General features: G+C 38.1%; 1 protein-coding gene across 1 annotated transcript in view; it reads left to right on the forward strand.

The window, feature by feature from the left end:
* The window catches only part of PCMTD1 (protein-L-isoaspartate (D-aspartate) O-methyltransferase domain containing 1), a 103590-nt gene that overhangs the window by 54173 nt on the left and 35730 nt on the right, over window positions 1-13687 (forward strand). Inside the window, exon 3 of the mRNA XM_007955898.1 lies at window positions 9395-9566. Coding sequence (XP_007954089.1) covers window positions 9395-9566 — 172 coding nt within the window. The remainder of the gene's footprint in view (window positions 1-9394; window positions 9567-13687) is intronic.

Consider the following 13687-nt stretch of genomic DNA (forward strand, 5'->3'; position numbering starts at 1 on the left):
TCTGTTCCTGTTGATTTTTTTTTATTGCCCTTCTATTTTCTGTTTCATTGACTTCTCCTTGAATCTTTATTTCCTTTCTTCTGGTGAATGTGGCCTTGTCTTGCTGGTCTTTTTCTAATTGTTGGAGATGTTGTTTTAAAGTGTTGATTTTGCCTCTTTCTTCTTTTTTGATGTGTGCCATTATTGCTATAAATTGGCCTCTGATCACTGCTTTTTCTGTGTCCCATAGATTTTGGTATGTTGTGTTTTCATTCTCGTTTGATTCAAGGAATTTTTGAATTTCTATTTTTATTTCTTCTCTTACCTAATCTTTCTCTAGGAGGTTATTGTTCAGTTTCCATGTGCTTATCTTTTCTGTTGATCTTCCTATTGTTTGTTTCTAATTTGATAGTGTTATGATTTGAGAAGATGCTTTGCAGTGTTTCAGTGTTTTTAAATTTATTAAGGCTTGCTTTATGTACTAACATATGGTCTATTATGGAAAAAGTTCCATGGGCACTGGTGAAGAATGTATATTGTGTTGCTGTTGGGTGAAGCGCTCTGTAGATACCTATAAGGCTCAGTTGGTGGAGTGTATTATTTTTAGCTCTTCTGCATCTTTATTGAGTTTCTTTCCAGTTGTTCTATCTTTCAAAGACAATGGTGTATTAAAGTCTCACACTATGACTGTGGAGTCATCTATTTGGCTTTTCAGGTCTTTTAAAGTCTGATTTGTGTATTTTGGGGCCCTTTCATTGGGTCCACAGATATTTATTATGGTTGTATCTTCATGATCAATTGATCCTTTAGTCATTATATAATGTCCTTCCTTGTCTTGTATGGTGGCTTTTGGCTTAAAGTCAATTTGATGAGAAGTTAATATTGCCACTCTTGCTCTCTTATAATTGCCATTTGCTTGATACATCTTTTTCCAACCTTTGATTTTTCATTTATTTTTGTCTTTATCTCTAAGGTGTGTCTCTTGTAGGAAGCATATTGATCAGGGTTTTGTTTTCTTATCCAATCTGCAACTCTCCATCTGTTGAGTGATGCATTTAATCTATTAACATTCATTGTAATTTTTGACAGGTATGATTTGGTTGCTGTCATTTTGTTATGTGTTTTTTCATGGTGTCGCTGGTTTCTTTGTTCCATATTATTTTCTGTGCTGAGCTCCTTATGTTTATGAATTGTGTTATCATTTCCTTTGTTGCTGTTGTTTTAGTATTTGCTGAGTATTTGTGCTTGTCCTCTTTTTTATTGTAATACGAAGCTTTATCATTTTTCTTTAAGGTTACCCTATGGTTTATACTTTTCTCCCTGAGTTTAGAACAGTCTATTCTGTCTTACAACTCTCTTAACTTCTTCACCATTTATAAGTTCTGTATCTTCAGTCTTTTCCCTCTTTTTCTTGTAGTTGTCCTTGCTTGCCAATTGATTTTTCTGGTTCCCTGTTTACAATCTTGTAATCTCATTTTATTTTGGCTGTGTCCATAGCTGTGGTCTGGGATATATCATCTTGTGTATTAATGGTCTGTTGATACTTGCTATTTTTGGTTTTCTGATCGAAGTACTCCCTTTAGTGTCTCTTATAAGGTTGTTCTGTTTTTGACAAATTCCCTTAGTTTCTGCTTATCTGGAAATCTCCTAATTTCACCATCATTTTTGAGGGACAGTTTTGCCAGGTATATAATTCTTGGTTGAAACTTTTTCAGTTTTATGTATACCATCCCTTTGTCTTCTCACTTGTATGATCTCTGCTGAGAAATCGGAGCTTATTCTTACTGGCTGACCTTTGGATGTAACTTTTTGTTTTTCCCGTGCTGCTCTCAGGATTCTGTCTTTGTCCTTGGTTTTGGTGAGTTTAATGATGATATGTCTTGGTTATTTTTCTTTTGGGGTCTATCCTGTTTGGGGTTCCTTGGACTTCCTGAATGGATATGATCTCCTCTTTCATCATATCTGGGAAGTTCTCCAACAAATCTTGGACGATTTTCTCAGTGGTTGTATTTTTCTCTTCCTGTTCTGAAATTCCCGTGTCATGTAAGTTATTCCTTTTGATGGTATCACACATAAACCTTAGGCTTTATTCATTTTGTTTTGATTTTTTTTCTGACTAATCCCTTTCTAAAGAAATATTCAGGTATTTGTCTTCAATGTCATTAATTCTGTCTTCCATTGCATTAATTCTACCCTTTTCTCCTTCCAATGTTTTATCTATTTCTAACAATTTAGTCTTAATATTCTTGATTTCTGTCTATAGATTTAGAATCATTTCTAATTTTTCATTTATTTTATCATTTTGTTCTAGTATTTTCTTCCAAAATTCTTCTAAGGTTTTTTCTGTGTTTTCTTTGGTCTGTCTCTCAATCCTTTGAAGATGCCTAAATATAATTCTTTTTATTTCGTTATCAGAAAGTCCCAATGCTCGTTCTTTCTCAGGGATGTGTTCTGTGTCTGTAACCTGTTCCCTTATTTCTACCACTGTATTTTGTTTTTTTGTGCTGACTGTGATGGTCTGTTGTCTCCGAGTTATCGTGGTATTATGTTAACATCTCTGTTAACTGTGAAGAGCAGCCAATGGTGATTCAGGCTTTTCTTGGTGGTTTTTTATCATTGGCCCCTTGGTGGAGAAGGAGGTGCTGCCTCTTGCTCAGTAAGTGAAGTTGTAGGAGGTGTGGGTTTACTTGTGTCTTATGGGGACTGTTGTCTCCCACTCAGTCAGGCAAAAATTACATTTGAATAACCATCAATAATAGTAAAAGCACATGGACAAAAAATACACCCTGAAATCACACAGGAATAGTAATCCAAAAAAATAAAATGTGGAGAAAAAAAAAAAACAGGTAAATATGTAATATCTGGGGATAGGTCTCTACGAGAAAAATGGTGGAGAAGAGAATAATGAATAAAGAAAACAGACTAACAAACAGAAAAAAAAAAAAGCTATAACAAAATAAAAGAAAAAAAAACCCAACAAGTAACTGGGTTAACCATGAGAAGGGAAAGAAAAAATAGAACGTGTAAACCAGGACATTTTCAGTCGTTCAGTGCAGGTCCAGAGAATTATTGGCGTTTTTGGAGAGCAGAACCTCTTTTTAATCCCTTTGTATCTGGTAGAGCATTAGTATCTCTTTAGGTTGTCTCTGTCTGCTGGTTACGTGTTGCTTTGTTTTGTCTTGGTTTTATGGTTTAATATTTTGAAAGGTGAAGCTGGTATGTTTTGTTTTATTATTGATTCAAGTTTGTTAGGTTGGTGTGCTGTTTTCTTTGTGATGGTGGAATCACTGTGTGTAGTGTGAATACGTGTTTCTGTTTTTCGTCAACAGGGTTTAGAGTTCGAAACGTGAGGTTTTATGGTAATTGCCTGAATATGGTTTCTTCTATTGAATGAGTGCGGTTATTGGCAGAGAAGGTGGGAGCAGAAGAAGGAAAACTTGGTGTCGCTAGGGTTGGTTTTTAGGGCTTTGAGCAGGGTATTATTGATGACAAATTTATTTGAAAGATTGCGGCTCAACCTCAGGAAAAATTCCTATTGTTAGAAGAATTTCCGCCAATTTCAGGCACACTCAAAGATCCTGCCTCCGCAGCCCCACAGCACCAAAGCGCGCCTCCAAGGCAAAATTTGCGGGACTGGCCTAAGCTATAGTTTCTTTGCTCTCCATGCCCCGTCTGCCTATGGTGTTGACACAATCCCGCCAGACCAGCAATGGCCAGCTCTGGAGTTTTTCTGTTATACCGCTCACCTGCAGTGCCAAAGATGTGTGCAATTTCAGGTGTGTTGGAGTTTGGGGATTACCAGAGCAGGCTATTATTGATGACATATTTATTTGCACGACTGCAGCTCAATCTCAGGAAAGATTCCTGTTGTTAGAGGTCACACATTTCTGCCAATCTCAAGCCCACTTAAAGACCCCGCCTCCGCGGCCCCACAGTGCCAAAGCCAGGGTGAAATTTGCAATTTCTTTGCTCTCAGTGCCCCGTCTACCTGCAGTGGTGACGCAATCCTGCCAGACCTGTAATGGTTGGCTCTGGAGTTTGTCTGCGATACTGCCCACCTGCAGTGCCAAAGATGTGTGTGATTTTAGCTGTAGTGTAGTCAGGGTAGTACCTGCCAGTGACTTACAGTCCCGATAACCGTGGCAAAGAAAATCATGGTGTCTGCCAGTCTGACCCAAGCGTGCTCTGTGATCCGCTGGGAAGGGAGGGAGCTAGACTTTCTGGTGCAATAGTGAGATCTCTGCCTGAATTTCAGCAGTGGTGCCCATGTCCACCTGTACCCCGACCACCCAGAACACCCAAATTACTGACAAATCAGCTGCTGGAGGCCGGTCTGTGCCACAGCCCGCTGGAATTTTGTAGTGGTCGTTGGAAAGCTGCTATAAGTGACCTCGCTCTTGGCTCGGGGATTTCAGATGGCAGCCTCCGCCCAGCAGACAGTGACTGCCCCAGAAAGGTTTCCAGTGGTCTCTTGCGGGTGCCCGTCCATTCTGTGGCAGTAGCTCTTTCCTAAATAATCTCCCTGTCCCTTTCCTCCAATTCTGCTCTTCTGTGTTTGGTGCACTCTGATTCAGTGAGCTGTTCAGAGCATCAAAGTTCCTAATTCAAACTGTTGTACCTAGTTCTTAAAGTCCTTAGATGCTAGAGGGGAAAAAAAGAAACGTGCTGCTCACTGGCGAGACTCCATTTTGAATTCTCAATTCTGTTTCTTTGCCCTTCGATGTATTATCTGTTTCTGAAAATTTAGTATTAATCTTCTCAATTTCTATCTGTAGATTTTTGTGTCGTTTCTAACTTTTCATTTATTTTGTCATTTTGTTCTTGTAATTTCATCCAAAATTGTTCTAGGGTTTTCTCTAATTTTTCAGTGTTTTACTTGATCTATCTCTCCATCCACTGAAGGTACCTAAGTATAATTCTTTTGAATTCCTTATCAGGGGCTTCCATTGATGCTTCTTCCTCAGGGATGTGTTTTTGGTCCGCATTCTGGTCCCTTGTTTCTCCTGCTTTATCTTGCTTCTTTGTGTGGACTGTAATGATCTGTTGTCTCTGAGACATTGTGACTTTATTGTGTCTACATTTAATTCGTGATTGTATGTTGGAGTGATTCACCCAAGATTTTTTTTTTGGTGGGGGGATGTATCTGAGTAACAGGGTACTGTGCTCCTCTGTGTGCTTGTTGGGAACACTTATCATTCACCACCTTTGTGCTGGTGGGTGTGATAGAGAATGAGAGTGCCTACACAGGTCTCTGTTAACTGTTTATGAAGAGCAGTTTAGGGTGAGTCAGGCTCTTATTGGTGGTTGTGTATCATTTGTCAGTTGGTTTAGAATGAAGTGGTGGCTTTCACTCAGTAGTAAGAGGACCTGCAAGAGGTACGGGTGTGGTTTGGTCCTATGGGCAGGGTTGCTGTCACCCACTCAGACAAATAGCAGTCTAAGAACCATCAAGATAGTTAAAGCTAGAGGACAGAAAATATACACTGCATAAACACACAGGAACAGTCACCAAAAAGAGAAGAAAATAAAGGAACAAAAAAGAGGAAAGGCAGTAACTGAGAAAATGTTTAAAGAAATACTTTAAAAAGTCAAAAGAAAAATAAATAGAAAAAGGAAAAAAAAAGCCCACAGTATCTGTGGAGGGAGGAATAAGAGAAAAGGGTTTGAGTAGGAGAATAATGAAGAAAAAAATGGGAAAAATGCAAAAAGAAAAACAAGGAATGGGGAGAACCACAGGAAAGAAAGAAATTGGAACCAAGAAAAGGGAAGAGAGAAGAAGCTGAAAACTAGAACTTCAGAATGGAAGAATGAATATTAATAAAAAGGGTGAAAAGAGAAAAAAAATAGTAATAATTTTAAAACAGACAAAAACAAACACAGTTTAAAAAAAAAAAAAATCTGGGTGGGGCAGGGCACACCTACTGGATGGAATTCCTGCTGACTCAGAAGGTGGTTGGGAGTGAGGGATGGCTGCATCTCCATTCACCAAGAAGATGTGGGGTATAAGAGTATAACAAGGAGAATGTCGCATCTTTCCAGTCGTCAGTGTCCATCTGGAATATCCTTGCCCCAGGTGGAACTTATTCTTAGGTCCCTAGAATCTGAGACAGTGCTGTCGCTTTAAATGTCCAAAATGTTCAAACCCTTTGTAAACGTTCAAAATGGTTGCATCCTGCAGACAGCCAAAAGTCCACAGCTCAGCCTGTCTCCCTCTTCTCTGCTTCCTCTTTTATTCACCAGCCATCAGTAGTCCTCCATGCAGCCCCTGGCTAGTAGGGCTGATATTTAGGTTAATTCTTAGGTCCTAACACTACTTGGCAGTATCCAGGCTGTCTGTGCCATCAGGATCACTAACAATCTGCAGCTCCACATGTCTACTTTTTCAGTATTTTCATGCAGGTTCTTCTACTAGTTGGAGTTTAGTCCACTTCTGTATCCTTCGTTGCAAAGCTCAGAGCTCAAGGATTATTATCTGTATCTGTGTTATTTGGTTCCTCTTTTCTTTGTTGAAGAGGGTCTGTGTTATTTGTCTGCCTATTTCACCACCTTTACCGTAACCTCCATCTCTAGATTGTTTTTGTCTCCCCTTTCAGATCATAGCTTGTTATTCCTCAGGGAACCCTTCTCTGACCTCCCAGTTCTGTTTCCTTTCATCCTGAACTTTTCAGGATCATATTCCCTTCCCTTAGACTTCATCATAGTTGTGAATTACACTTGTGAGATTGTTTGATGTTTCCTTGGTAGACTCCATGAGCACTTCCCACTGTGTTCCCAGTACTTATGCAACCCCTTGTGCTCAAGGAATACTTTTTGACTAAATAAAGTGTGCTGATTACTGGCATAAGGTAATTTTCCCAGAGTCAAATCTAAATATGATTTTAGAATCAGGTACTAAATTCTTTCTAATTCATTTACTGGGTATGAAATGGGTAAAGTATTACTAACATGAGAAGTGTTAGTTTAAATTTGAAGTTGTTTCTCTGTAATAGTGTTTTCCCAGGTAATAGTTTCGTAAGCTGTCTTGTATTTTTAACAGGTAGGAAGCTTTTCAAGCTGTAAGTTCACTTTTGAGTTGATTTAACAGACTTAATGATAAAAGAAGGAGCCCTGGTGGTATGGTAGTTAAACACTTAGTTGTTAACTGAAAGGTTAGTGGTTTAATCTACCCAGTGGCTCCAAGGGAGCAAGACGTGGTGATCTGCTGTAAAGATTACAGGCTAGAAAATCCTGTGGGGCATTTCTTCTCCATCACATGGGGTCACTGTGAATCAGAATTGAGTTGACAGTTCCTAACAACAGTGATCAAAGAGGTTTAATAATTCAAAAGTCCTTGGTTATTTGAATTTATTTCCCATGGTAAGAAGTTTAAATTATTCACAATGAATTTTTAGTAGATTTTTTAGAGAGACTATTGAAAATAACTACTGTAACTTTATAAGGGATATTTACTGAGTTTGATAAAAATGATTAAACCGTAGGAGTTCTGGTAGTGTAGTACCTAAGGCACTTGACTGCTAACCAGAAGGTTGGCAGTTTAGACCCACCAGCCACTCCTCAGAAGGAAGATGGGGCACTCTACTTCCATAGTGATACTGCCTCAGAAACCTAAGGAGGGGTTGCTATGAGTCGGGTCCGACTCGACAGCATATAACAACAACATGTATTGTTTTAAAAGCCAAGAATTTTATTTTGGCTGTAGTTTAGAAATCAGAGATTGTGTCATACTCTTGAGCATAAAAGAAATAAAGCATGATCACTAACCTAGTAAGTTTAGTGTGTGCTGTGCAGGTACATAGAATGAGATATACTGTGAAAGAGTTGGGAAAGACTTCTTTGAAAACTAATGTTTAACTTTATCTTGAAGGATTGTAGGCATTTATCAAGGGAAGAAGAGACAGAAGAGTATTTCAGTCAGGGGAATAATACATACAAGGAGGTTTTCAGAACAGTTTGTGATAATTCCAGTAAGGAATTATGAAGCAAGTCTTTCCTCTGGCTGTAGTATTGTGTGTGCAGTGGGTAAGAACCCAGAATTTTGAATCTTGGTGTAGAATCGTGATGAGTCCACATAGCATTGCTGGAAGCTTGAACATACAGTAGGTAGCATACACATGGAAGATATTTGAAAAATAGGAGCAGTGAGGAGGTGGTTAGTAAGAAATAACAGGTCATGGGCCGCCTTATGCAAGGATGTGGAGACACAAGTACAGGGAATACACTGCTAATCCTATTCCCCTCCCACATCTCTGTGCAGATGGGGAGAAATTGAGAACAGGGCATAATTATAGTAAGCTAAGTCAATGTTCATAATATGTGTCCTAGTGAATTTTAATGGAAACTTAACGTGTCTACTATTAACTACCAAGGAATAGGATGTATTTTACAAAGTAAAAATGATTGTGATTCAAATAAATGTCATTTTTCACTGCATGCCAAAGCTTTTAATGTGAACTTTTCATTCTGAAGTGATAGCCTGGTTTTGCTATATGATCATAATAACTTTAAACAGCTTGAATGCAAAAAGATATTATGTGGATTAATTTTAAAAGATTACATATATTATTATTGCATTGGAGTTCTAATTATATGTTACATACTAGAAGTTGTTTTCAGTTTGTTTATCAGAATTTTATAAAGTAGAAGTATAAATAGAATTTTATAAAGTAGAAGGCTAAATAGAATTCAATAAAATAGAAGTCTAAATAGGATAGGTTTTAAAAGCATAACTGTATACCATGAACCAACACTGTAACCAGAAAGGAGTGGCCTGGCTAAGAAACCTTTTTCTTTGAAAGCACATCTCTTCTTCTGTTGGTTAGGAGAGATCACTGAAGCTAAAGCAGTAATGAAAAAAGACACTGTTCTGGTCTCTGTTCTAATCCTGTAAATTTCTCAGCCAAAATTTATTAGGAAAATCTTAGTGATTATATGGGAATATAGGTCAGGACACTAATGTCCTCTCTTGGCAAAGCTCTGAAAAGTTATCTTTGGTAATAGTGTAAAATACCCAGAAGAGTACTGCACAAGCCCTGACCGTTTCCACTAGCTCCTCACCATTTTTTTAGAAAGGACAGTGGAAAGTAATACTCTTCTTGATTTGTTTCACCCTTGCAATTATTATTACTGTCATGTATCATTTGTGGGGCATTCATGAAATTGGTGTTGTAATAGGTTTTCGTTATATTCCTGTTTTTAAGGCATAAGTGAGGCTTCAGTGTGGCCAAAAATGGGTTAATATTTTAAAAACATGATAAAACAATACATTTGACCAGTATTAAATTTCAGGTTTTATAATGATATTTCATCCTTATGATTTATTTCAGTAACGTCACTGTTTCAAAGAACTGGTTCATGTTAATTTTTTAGATATAATCTTTGCTTAAATTAATTAAAATACATTTGTTTTTCCATGCAGATTTGAGTTCTGTGAGCCTGCATTTGTGGTTGGCAATTGCCTTCAGATAGCATCTGATAGTCATCAGTATGATCGAATTTATTGTGGAGCTGGAGTTCAGAAAGACCATGAAAACTACATGAAAATATTACTGAAAGTTGGAGGCATTCTGGTCATGCCTATAGAGGATCAGGTAACTTTTACTGCCTTTTTGTATAATGACATAGGAAGCAAACATTACTCTTTACTTTCCCTTTATATATATGTGTGTGTGTGTGTGTGTGTATTTAATGCATTTTATTGAAATATAATTCATGTACAGTGAAATACACAAAACTAAAGTGACATGGGTCAATGCATTTTTTTTTTTTTTTTTGCAGTGTTCCCTCCCCCCCCTCCCACCCCCTGGCAACCAACAAAGAAAGTTTCCCTCCATATATAAACCTTTCCTTAACCCTCCACAACAACGAACTAATACTATATTTATCCTTCTGTGATTGACTTATTTCACTCAGCATAATGTCCTCAAAGTTCATCCATATTATGTGGTGTTTTGCAGACTCTACATTACTCTTTAGTGCTGAATAGCATTCCGTTATGTGTATGTACCACAGTTTGGTCATCCTCTCTTCCGTTGATGGGCACGTAGGTTGTTTCCATCTTTTTGCTATTGTGAATAGTTCTGCTGTGAACATGAGTGTGCATATATCTGTTCCTGTCCTGGCTCTTACCTCTCTAGGATATATACCTAGTAATGGGATGCTGGGTCAAATGATATCTCCAATTCCAGCTTTCTAAGAAATCGCCATATTGCTTTCCACAGTGGTTGTATCACTTCACGGTCCCACCAGTAGTGTATAAGAGTCCCAATCTCTCCACATCTCCGCAGGCATTGGTTGTTTTCTGTCTCATTGAACCTTGCCATCAGTGCTGGGGTGAGATGGTATCTCGTTGTTTTGATTTGCACCTCTCTGGTGGCCAATGATTGTGAGCATCTCTTCATGTATTAGCTGACCACCTGAATCTCCTCCATGGGGAAGTGTCTATTCATGTCTTCTGCCCATTTTTCAATTGGATTGTTAATTCTGTTGGTGTTGAGACATGAGAGTTTTTTGTAAATCTTAGAGATAAGTCCCTTGCCAGATACGTAATTATCGGCAAATATGAATTTATTGATGTCATTTTTGTTATGTGCTTTTTCATGGTTCGATTTCTTTGTTCCATATAATTTTCTATGCTGAGCTCGTTTTGTTTACGAATCATGGTATCACTTCCTTTGTTGCTATTGTTTTAGTATTTGCTAAATATTTGTGCTGGTCCTCTTTTTATTTTGATGTGAAGGTTTATCATTTTTCTTTGAGGTTACCCTGTGATTTATAGTTTTCTTCCCAAGTTTATAACAGTCTGTTCTATTTTGTACTTGTCTTGACTTGCCTACCATCTAGAAGTTCTGTAATGACAGTTTTTTCCCTGTTTTTGGTTTGTAGTTGTCCTCATTTGTCAATTGCTGTCTCTGGTTCCCTGTTTACAATCTTGTAGGCTTATTTACGTTGGATACTTCCGTAGCTGGGTTGGTTTCTGGGTTATATCATCATGTGTATTCATGGTCAGTTGTTTGCTGTTAATTGGTTCTGTGTCCAAAGGGCTCCCTTTAGCATCTCTTGTAAGGTTGGTCTGGTTTTAACAACTTTCCTTAATTTCTGCTTATCTGGAAATGTCCTAATTTCACCATCAGATTTGAGGGACAGTTTTGCTGGGTGCATAATTCTTGGTTGGAAACTTTTCTCTTCAGGGTTTTTTATATACCATCCCATTGTCTTCTCGCCTATATTGTTTCTGTTGAGAAATCTGAGCTTACTCTTATTGGTTACCACTTGTAGGTAACTTTTTGTTTTTCCCGTGCTGCTTTCAGGATTCTTTCTTTGTCTTTGGTTTTGGTGAATTTGATGATTATATGTCTGGGTGATTTTCTGTTGTGGGTTTATCCTGTTTGGGGTTCGTTGGACTTTCTGAATGGATATATTCTCATCTTTCATCATACCAGGAAAATTATCTTCCAGCAAATCTTCGACAATGTTCTCTGTGATTTTATTTGTCTCTTCCTGTTCTGGAATTCCGATGACACGTAGATTACTCCTTTTGATGGTATCCCACATGAACCTTAGGCTTTCTTCATTTTGTTTTGATCTTTTTTCTTAATGATCCCTTTCCAAAGAAGTGTTCAGGTATTTGCCTTCAGTCTCCCTAATTCTGTCTTCCATTGATTCAGTTTTGCTCCTTTGCCCTTTCAATGTGTTATCTATTTCTGAAAATTTAGTATTAATCTTCTGGATTTCTGTCTGTAGATTTTGTATCATTTCTAATTTTTCATTCATTTTCTCATTTTGTTCTTGTATTGTCTTTTGAAATTGTTGTAGGGTTTTCTCTGTGTTTTCCTTATTTTGTCTCTCAATTCGTTGAAGGTACCTAAATATAATTCTGTTGAATTCCTTGTCAGGGAGTTCCAGCTGCGTCTTCCTCAGGGATATGTTTTGGGTCTGTATCCTGGTCCCTTGTTTCTCCTGCTTTATCTTGCTGCTTCGTGTGGACTGTGATGCTCTGTTGTCTCCGAGGCATTGTGACATTTTTGTGTTTACTTTTAATTGGTGATAGTATATTGGAGTGACTTGCCCACGATTTTCATTTTCTTTGTTTTGTTTGTATGTTATCTGTGCAAGCAGGGTACTGTGCTCCTCTGTTTGCTAGTTGACAGCACTTACACACTCACCACCTGTCTCCTTTCCTGCTGTCAGTCTCTCATAGGTCCCTGCTGACCTTGCCAAAACAGAGCCTATTCTTAGGTCCCTGGAATCTGAATGAAAATGCTATCATTTTAAAATGCAAAATGATTACCACTTGTGAAGATTCAAAATTGTTGCACCCTTAGTCACTTTAAATATCCAAAAAAGCTGCTGCTTATAAACATTCACAATGGCTGCAGCCTCGGTCACTTTTAATATCCAAAATGGCCCCCACTTGTAAACATTCAAAATGGCTGCACCCTTGGTCACTTTAAATATCCAAAATGGCTGCACCCTTGGTCACTTTAAATATCTAAAATAGTTGTTGCACTAAACAATCAAAATTGTTGTGCCCTCCAGACAGCGGAAGGTCAACAGCTCCTTGCTGTTTCCCTTCCTAGTCATAGGCCACCACCGCAATCGCCCCTGCAGTCCTTGGTGACCAGGGTTGATCTTTAGGTCAATTCTCAGGTCCCAACACCACTTGGAAATATCCAGGCTGTTGGTCCTGTCAGAGTAGCTGACACTCCGCAGCTCTGACCATCTCTGTACTCATTGTTTTCGTTCAGGTTTTTCCACTAGCTGGTGCCTAATCTACTTCTGCATAGTTCCTTTCAAAGCTCAGGCCTCCAGGATTATCTTCTGTATCTCTTTCAATTGGTTTTTCTTTTCTTTGTTGAACAGGGTCTGTGTCACATGTCTGCCTATTCCTCCATGTTACCGGAAGTCTCCTACTTTTCCTTAATATTTTTGTTTCACTTAATAAATGCTAAGCAGCATGCCAAAGGTTGTCGACACAATGGTGTCTAAAAAGTATACTGAAGGAGGTAGGCCTTCGTTATGTAATCATACTAATGAATATTAATTGTTATTTGTTATGTTAACACCCCCCAACACACACACACACACACACACATATGCACATGAAAGGTTGAGCCCCAACTAACATGGCTCAAGAAAAAAAAACATGAGTTATGTGCCCAGGATAAGTTCCATGCTCCATAGGCTGATGAGGTAGGAGCAGATCAGTGGAGGAAGAGGAAAGAGCCCAGGCTGTAGGCTCACACCCCTAATCATTTTGATGAGGTACACTGAAGAACACAGGTTTCCATTCACTGCTTCACTATTAGCAGATTTTGTTAAGAGGAAAAGAAGCTGACTGTTTGATATCCAGTGGTGTTAAAACATGAGAACAAGGCATCTTAACACTGCTTATACTTGTAGGACTTACATATGAAAATTTTACAGCCCATGGTGGTCTGTACAAGCTTATTTTCCTCTTTGGTTTACATAAAATATTTAGTAATATGTCAATATTTTGCTTGATAAAAAAGATGTTTAGGGTTCTATTTTCCTAAAATAATTTACTATTAAAAAGTAGCCTTGAAAGCAGTTGTTTTTTAGTTTTATTTCCCTGAGCCCCTCAATCCTTTCTCTGTCACAGCCCCTGAATCCAATATAATTAAGAATGATGAGCATTTTCACATCATTTTTAAGTTATAATACCTTAATTATCACTTGGATTTTATTTTTT

The sequence above is a fragment of the Orycteropus afer genome, unplaced genomic scaffold, assembly GCF_000298275.1.
Source record: "Orycteropus afer afer isolate SDZICR_OR568_19922 unplaced genomic scaffold, OryAfe1.0 scaffold00543, whole genome shotgun sequence".
NCBI classification, from domain to species: domain Eukaryota; kingdom Metazoa; phylum Chordata; class Mammalia; order Tubulidentata; family Orycteropodidae; genus Orycteropus; species Orycteropus afer.